This window comes from Lotus japonicus, chromosome 2 (assembly GCF_012489685.1).
Source record: "Lotus japonicus ecotype B-129 chromosome 2, LjGifu_v1.2".
NCBI classification, from domain to species: Eukaryota; Viridiplantae; Streptophyta; class Magnoliopsida; order Fabales; family Fabaceae; genus Lotus; species Lotus japonicus.
Window position 1 is genome coordinate 91,220,944 of NC_080042.1, and position 8,609 is coordinate 91,229,552.

Genomic DNA, 8,609 nt, shown 5'->3' on the forward strand with positions numbered 1-8,609 from the left:
TCTAGTTTGGGTTGTATTGTGTATCTTTGTGCTATTAACTTTGGTCTTAATCCAAGCACGATTGATAAAAAAAGAAAGTGATGAGGAACAATGAAAGGAAAATAAAGAAGGGACATTAACTTTGATTGAATAAAATAATGGTACTGTTTAAAAGAGAAACTCATGGCTAACAGTAAACTATAGTTCGTCCATCATGTTGAGGGAAAACCTAACACCAAGCTGATCCTTTACACAATTTAGCAGTTAATTAAATTGAACTCAACAATCGTTTCAGCTTGCAGAGCGCCAGTATTTGGATATTAGGGGTATCAGTACAAACGGGCATAGTATGTGCTTCCAAACGAAAAGTAAATGGAACTCTTCTTTTGAAAGTTCATTCACGTTGCATTTGACTGATGTCCAAATACAAACTTAGTCCTTCCTAGTCTTCCAATTGAGAGATGACACTCGTGAACACCCGATATCCTTGGGACATGTCGTTAAAAAGACAGTACTCATTCTGGGCATGGTAAGTTGCCATTAGACCTGGAAATAGCGTGGAATGCAATGAGTAAGTACTTAACTACTTCCAAAATCAATACAATGCATAATTTGTTCTAAGTCATATCATACCGTAGCCAGAAGTTTGAACATCAAATCCTTCATCCTATGAAAAGAGAAAGAGGGGTTAAGTAAGAAATGTGAATTGCACAAAAGCTTTTGATGGATCAATGAGCATATATTTTCACCTGAAGTTCTCGAATGAGAGGTAAACTACCAGTCATTGAGTAAGGCTTTACATGCCCAACTACTTCCTCAGTTGCTTTGCATAAAACATGGAAACCTCTAGAGTTAAGATCACAAGCAACTCCAGACATTGCCTCGTCGAAAGTTATAGTAAGGCTGTAAAAAGAGCAAGAGAACCGGAACTAGTTAGAGAGAATCTATGATGAAAAAAAAGGCCTAATCAAGAGATCAAAAGAAAATATGAAGTGGTTAAATTTTGAAGGAGAGATAGACAAGTCCCACCTTCCCCTTAAGTTTTCATCAGATAGGACATATTTTGAAACTGGACCTCGTGCTTCTAGCTTACTTATATTTTCATTAATATCACCCACATACTCTTGCAACTTCTTCATAACATCCTTGACACTGAACAAGGTATTAGAGCACTAGATATGAAAATTCATAGGATAATTGAAATCTCTCACTCTCACATGTTTGCTTCTCTCTGTACCATTCGCAATTGCAACAAGCTATTAAAATAAAGAGTAAAAATTTGGCATAGCTTACTTGTAGAATGGAGTCAACCTGCAACAAACAAACAAGAGAAAAAATATCTTTAATGCCCACTCACATCATTCCTAACAAATTGCCTCGAGTAAATTCTAAGGACAAGGGAGGAGAATAAACCTGACATCTCCTGAAATAGTGCATTCCCCTGGAATTTGGTTGATTCCACCTCCAGGATCTGTAGTTGAGATTATAATTACAATAATTGAAATTTTTTTCTCTCACTAAAAGAAAGTATGAAAATTGTTACTTGGGCCCCAAAACTTACAACTCCATTGGGTTGGTTTCATGGTTGAAGGGGTTGCAAACCCATAAACCTGTTCCTGAGGATGAGGTGGGAAGTCTCTATAAAATCGCAACTGGATTTCCTTCATAGCATCCATGGCTAGTTCCAGTGGATTTATAGCCTACAAGTAACCAAATATGAAATAAGCTTACAGCTACAATACTTGCATCAAATATGTCCTGACTGCATCTTGGATGTCACAGATTCATAATCGACTCTATAAACTCACGGGTACAGTAACATTATTATCTTTTTGTATACTTGATCAAGTTCTCAAGCAGCAGGGGTATGTCCAAAGAATAAATAAAAAATTGAGAATCTCCAGTAATCAATGTCTTCTTCAATATCTATAGAATGAAGTACAAGGTGCAGCCTAAGCTATTTCTCCCCCCTAATTTATCCTCAAGGGTATGCTTGGTGTACAGTCAGGAGTGAACATCGAGTGCAATAGAAATATATTAACTTTGACTCACTGATGCTAGGTAGAGTAGAAAAATGGTAGAATATCATTTGTACCTACCAAATATAGTAGGGTGGAGTGAAATAGAGTTGCAATCCATTACAATGGTGCCACAATTTTGTTATAACATGCAAAAATTATTATGCCAAAAAATTTTCCCCTCTCAAATTGCCCTCCAATTGCCAAACTTAGCTCAATTGCATACCCTAAACTCCAGCAAATAAAAGCAACTTCTAGGCTTCATGAATACCTTGTTAATCCCCAACTTTTACTTTAAATCCAAACCAATCTTAAACTAACCTGGACACTCTGATAAAAAATCAACAACAAACCCCCAGGATACAGCTCATAAGCCTACACAAGCTGCACATCTTAAACTAGCCCGGATTCCTTTCTATGACATTTGAATCCATGAAAGTTATTCCATAGCATTCCCGGTATTCTAAATTGTGTAATCTGTTAACTGATAACTAACTTAAATATGTGCTTAACTCAATAGAGGGCTAGAGCCATATTATGGCTCTAGTGTACCATAATTGGACATGATGAAATAGAATAAATTATTATTTATTAATTCCTTTTCCATCGTAGCAATGATTAGATTCCTCTATTCTATAAAAGAACTGATGCTGGTTTGGCCTTTTCTTGGTCAGATGACCCAATATTAAAATAGCCAAACCATGTCCTAATTCACACAACGCATTAGTATGCTGTAATTAACTACCATAACTACCAGCTTCCGTGGGACAGGTAATATACAGATCCTTCAATCAAATTAATCAAGTGAAAATTATCAGTAAGCACATATGTCAAGCTTAAACTACGTTGAGGGCTATCAATCTCCTATAATTTTACTAGCTTCAGGTTTACAATGGGTATTCAACATCTTACTTTCCTCTACAGTGGGCAATACTTATTATACTTCATATTTGCTTGCCTTCTTAACAATAGCACCGCATACTTCACCCAGATTCCGATGTTGCATATAGCAATGCAACTTCCCTTAAATGGCTATTGGCATTGCATATTTTTAACATTAGAAAAGGAATATTTTTATTTTTTTTAACATGAGAATCAGGAGTAAGAACTTCTTAACTATTACAATATTGACATAACATCATAATGTTAGTTCATACTATGCTATAGGCTCGTGAAGAATCAGGACTGAGAACTTTTTAACTATTACATGATAGGGAAAACATCAGAATATGAATTCAAGAGAATAGTGCTAGAGCAAACCTTATGAGCTAATCCACTGTGAAAGAGCTTCCCCGTGACATGAAGTTTCCAAGGTATCATACCACCAGTGCCTACACAAGGTTGTTTATCTGCCGTGTCGATCCAAAACCTGAGCAAAACCACACAAATTTAAACCTTGCAAACATATAATAATTAGAATACAAATTGCAACTTACAAAACCAATAAAATAAAGTTTTGCAGAGAACTTCAAACTCATTCACACAGCAATTCAATAGATAAAAAATGACTTACAGAGGGCCATTCTTGAGCTTGTTGAGGAGACCATCTTTGACAAGTGCATCCACACCAACACCAGTTATAGCAGAATTCTCTTCATTGGCAATAAAAACAGCAACAACAGTTGATTTCAAATTCGGCTTTGTTTCCCCAAGCTTCCTCATGAGTTCAGTGACAAGAGCCACATGTCCCAAACAATCAGTAGTTCCACGACCCCTGAGTTTATCCCCATCAACACTCAACGTAAACGGATCAAAATCCTTCAATAACAACCAAAATCAATCAATCAATGCCAATAGCAAAACACAAAATCGAAAAAATCATAGATAGATAGTTACCCAGTCGTTGGGATTGGCGGTGACGACATCCATGTGGCAACCGATGAAGGAGAGGACCTTGCTAGGGTGGGTACCAGGGTACTCGACGATGAGGTTGCCTCTGCCGGGGAAGTAGGTGACGTGGTTGAGGATCAAGGGGCCGCCGCCGGTGGTGGTGCTGAAGGGGAGGAGGACGTCCATGACATGCTTCACCGCCCTGTCCTCTTCCGGGATAAGCTCCGGCGGGTTGTTCTGGAGGTGTTTGGATTCGCCGATCAGCTTCGAGAGAAGGGGCACGAAGGAATCTCTGTCCAGATCGCCTAAGGTTTCTAACAACGTCGTCGCTGCCGCCATGGAAATTCTGAAACTGTTTTCTTACTCTTCTTCGTCTTCTTCTTCTCCTGTTTCTGAAAATGTTGCAAAAACTCGAATGTTTAAATTTTATTTTATATCTATTTATCTATGTAACGTAAGTATATTAAATAATTTTATTTTGGTCAACTAAATAACTGAAACTATGTTCTTTTTTTTTTTTTGCAAAATAACTGAAACCATGTAAACTCAAATGTTTAAATTTTTTCTTGTTACTCTTTGGGCTTTGGCTTACTTATGTCTGTTGTCTGGGTTCGGCCCAGTTCAGTTTAATGAGATGAGACTCCCTTGACAAAAAAAAAAAGAGGATGTTACAATTTGTCATTTTTTATAGATAAATCACACCTCTAGTAATAGATCTCTCAACCTTCTCATCCTCAATCATATGTTTCATAACTCTTACTACTTGGGTTGCCACCTAATATGCACCACTTTTTAGTGGTGCAACCTTGCACCACTATACCAATTGTCCATTTTATCCCTGTTAAAAAAAATTATTTTATAAAAAGAAAAAAATATTGGTATTACCGGGTGGATTTTGATGGGATTAATTTTTTGAACAGGGGTAAAATGGACAATTAACATAGTGGTGCAATATTACACCACTAAAAAGTGGTGCATATTAGGTGGACCCTACTACTTGAGCTATCATTTGAGAACACAATTTTTTATTTTTACTTTTTAACAATTCATTGTAAATTCAAGTTTATATAGAAAATTTTAAGGATTTCAAGTAAATGAAAATTGACAAAAAAAAAAACAACAACAACAGAGGGAAAATGTGTCAAGAGAGCATTTTCCTTTTTTACCTATTACAACAGTCACATCATAGGGTAAAAATACAACACTTTGTCATCTCTCTAATTTCTTTCTATTTTCTCTAATGGCACACAACATCGAACTCAAACGTCATTTGTCGGCGAGCAGGAGGCAATGCCTTCCTTTTGGTGAGTGAAGTGCTTAGTGAATTTGACTCCTTTAAAATGAGAGAGGGTGCATCACAATAATTCATAATGATTTACACACTTAAAAAATTAATGAAACAACTTAAATAATAATTGTGACAATTTACTTCATATTTTAGAGTGAGTCTCTTACTTTAGAATAGTTAGACCCCAAAATATTGAGAGGAAGAGTATCACGGTGATCAAGATTAGTATTGCTAATTTTTAACTTTAAAAGGTATGAAGTTTAGATTGAGGGAGACATGTGGTGTTCACCACACCAAATATGTATGTGCATGCCGGTGAGAAATTGGGGGAACATCAACAACAGATATAAATTTCAATTAGGTCAAAACGACATTTGATAAGCAAAAGCGCAATGTGATAAATTAAAATAAAAAATTGAAAAAGACCAAGTGGGAAATGTCCTATTCTGAATCTGAGTATTTTTGTGTCTATTTCTGTGGTGGAAGTGTCACTGTTAAGAACAGAACAGTCAATTGTTTAGAAGGAAGGGAAAGGAAAAAGAGACAGGTTTACATGCAGATGAAGATAAGAGAAAGGCAATGATTACTGATTAGTGAGTCACTGGATACCCGTGCCTACACAAACTCTGATCACGACTAAACCTCAATCCCCCCACTTCCCAGTTCCTCACTTTTACAACCACTCACTAAGTCACTATTATATATCCACCCACCCTTTCTACTGCTTTTAACTGCATTCTGTTACCCCTATTTCTATTCATTTCAATTTAATTTAATTTTGTACTTCCTTTAATTAATTAAGTTTTGTGTTTCAGTTTTGTATAAAAAAACATTGTTGGAAGAATTAGGTCGACTCAAACATGATTGTTTCTAGTGGAAAATATTCATCTCAGAAAAAAAAAAATTTACAAGTAGAGTTTAAATGGTTATTTTTTAATATATGAATGTAGTGAAAAATATCCTTACATAGAGTGAATTGAAAAATCAAGTGGATTAGTGTAGTGATTCATCATTTCGTCCCTTAAGTAATTGTTTGGAGGTTCAATTCACAACTTATCGCTTAGTGTACTAATACTGATGCGAGAAATTAGTTTCGCAACATGAGAACTCCTTTTATTATTTATATAGTTTTCACTTTCTTTACTACTTATATTATAGCAATTTTTGAGTTAAGTAAAATTTTGATCCCGGCCCGTAAAATGACCGAGTGGTGGCTTTCATTCCTCGCAAGAAAAAAATTTACTTTTCATTCCTCTCTGTTTAGAGAAAAGCAGGAATTATTTAGTCTCCATCTAGGATGGAGCTCCGATGACATTGCCTATGGTTTACAACATGATTTGTCACATGTATTTTTTTTATTGAAAATGAATGCACTGCAATTCTGCATGCATTGGATCCGTTACCAGTATAAACCCATTATTCTGCAAAGTTATACTTTATTTATCAGAACAATGATAATCATAATACTATCTATAAATAGGTTTATTCCCTAAGAAGCATTGATGGCCCTGGTTGTAAGTTGTTTGGCCACATGTGGATGCAAAGGCGCAAACTGCATGGACACTGAATTCATGGTTATGAGATTTCTGGACATCAATATCAGACACAACACAGAAGAGAGAGGTGTTCAGAAATATTAGTATATATATATATGATCGGAGATAGAGACAATGAGGAGAAGGGGCCGGGGCTAATGTGTTTGGTGTTTGTGTTAATAAAAAGTTATTGTAGCTACTAGGCAGGCTAGAAGAGAAGAGAAGAGGGGGACCAAGGATAGAGAAGAGAAGATAATCAGTGTTCTGCCAAATGAGAGTTGAAGTAGTCATGCAATTGCAGAGGCAGAGCCCATAAATATATGTGCTCCTCTTAGCTGGCTCCTCTGTCCTCCTATGCTTTTCCTGGGGTCCTCCACAGGGTAACACTAATTATCATTAGTATATTGTGTGTTTATATAGAATATATCTTATATTCTTATTGTCCTAAATTTTTTTTTAATGAACTCATACGGGGTAAATCATCCAAAATGTTTTCTTATAAGCAAATCATCCAAACTGTGTATGAGTTAAATCACCATAATTTAGGTGCCTCAATATATTGATATATATTTAAGAAAATTTTAACTCATAACACATATTAAAATATTATTTAGTCACTTAAAACTAATGTGATTTTACAAAACAATTACGTTCGGTGATTTAAACAACCTCAATTCATATATATACTTTATTTTCTTTAATTATAGATGATTTGAATGTGGGGTTGTCTAAATGACCCATGATAAAGTATGGGTTAAATAATCTATCATCCAATCACATTGGAGATAAGTGAGTTGAAATTTCTATATTTTATTTATTAATTTATTTCCAACTCATTTATTACTAATGTGATTGGATGATGAGTTATTTAACCCAAACTTTATCATGAGTCATTTAGACATCCCCTTTAAATGTTTCTATTATCACTACAAATTCATTAAGGATATCTCGATATATGAATCAATAATGATATATACACACCTCATTTATTAAACACTTAGTTTTCACTCATTTTTATTTTTATTTATCTTATCTTATTATCTATCATATCTCATACTTTCTCTCTCTTACTTTTTTTTCCTTCCTATCTCTCCTCATTCCACTTCTTTCCATCTCAAAGAGAGGTGTGAAAAAAACATTATTCTAACTGTTAAAAGTATCAACTTCTTACATATACCTCATTTTATTTATTTTTATCACATTACATCATATATCATGTTATCACATCTAACATTTATCTCTTTTATTTGCCTAGGTCGTGTCTACAGCACTTAGGCACTCACCAATCATATTTTATTCATTAAACACTCATGTGTGTACGTTATGTAACTACTAATTAATTATAAGCTATGAACCATGGGTTCATGTATTATAGCTTAATTAATTTATGTGTTGAATAAGGATGCATCTGAACATCAATCCTAATAGCTATTAATGGCTAGCTGACTTTTTATTTTGGTCAACATGGCTAGCTAACTTGCTAATCGCATATTTCTACTTGACTTGGGCCGAAGCTTCTCATAACCACTTGGTCAGTTAAAAACCTCATAATAGCCCAACTTTCTTTATGACAATATCTCACGTTCGAGTCTTGTAAATTAAAAAAGCTCCGAGATGTGAATATTCGCCCCTATAAAAGCAATGATGAGAAATTAAACATATGTTGTTTTTAAAGTGTCTGCATCTTAAAAAGTACCAACGATAAATGCTTTTCCCACACCTCTGAGTGGCCTCCCTTTGCTGTTTGTGAATATTTGTGCTTATTTGCGATATTAATGATGAGCTGATTCGTGAGCTTGTACATATTGATGACCAAAAATGAAAGCACAACTTTTCTTTTTCTGGGTAGTGCGTAGTGTAACACTAGCAGGCACCAAGAACAACAACATACAGTGTCGTAAACCAATAGTACTATATAGTAATGGAAAAATTATAGACTGCATTAAATCAGAACATGGA

At 35.0% G+C, this 8,609-nt stretch overlaps 1 protein-coding gene across 1 annotated transcript; it reads right to left on the bottom strand.

Moving 5' to 3' along the window:
• Nucleotides 1–97: 97 nt before the first annotated feature.
• Nucleotides 98–4,248, bottom strand: LOC130740959 (acetylornithine deacetylase). The gene is made up of 10 exons (XM_057593698.1): nucleotides 3,834–4,248; nucleotides 3,511–3,755; nucleotides 3,258–3,366; nucleotides 1,541–1,679; nucleotides 1,393–1,450; nucleotides 1,273–1,290; nucleotides 1,009–1,131; nucleotides 729–882; nucleotides 613–646; nucleotides 98–525 (listed from the first exon to the last, which is right to left on the bottom strand). The coding sequence occupies exons 1-10, from the start codon at nucleotides 4,164–4,166 to the stop codon at nucleotides 422–424; spliced, it is 1,317 nt and encodes a 438-aa protein (XP_057449681.1). The 5' UTR covers nucleotides 4,167–4,248; the 3' UTR covers nucleotides 98–421.
• Between the last annotated feature and the right edge of the window lie 4,361 nt (nucleotides 4,249–8,609).

Excerpts from the sequence above, each read along its gene's own strand:
- LOC130740959 (XM_057593698.1), bottom strand. The coding sequence starts at position 4,166 with ATGGCGGCAGCGACGACGTTGTTAGAAACCTTAGGCGATCTGGACAGA. Across the intron at positions 1,451-1,540 it reads GAAACCAACCCAATGGAGTT|ATCCTGGAGGTGGAATCAAC; the intron begins GTAAGTTTTGGG and ends TCTCAACTACAG. Across the intron at positions 647-728 it reads CTCTCATTCGAGAACTTCAG|GATGAAGGATTTGATGTTCA; the intron begins GTGAAAATATAT and ends CTCTTTTCATAG.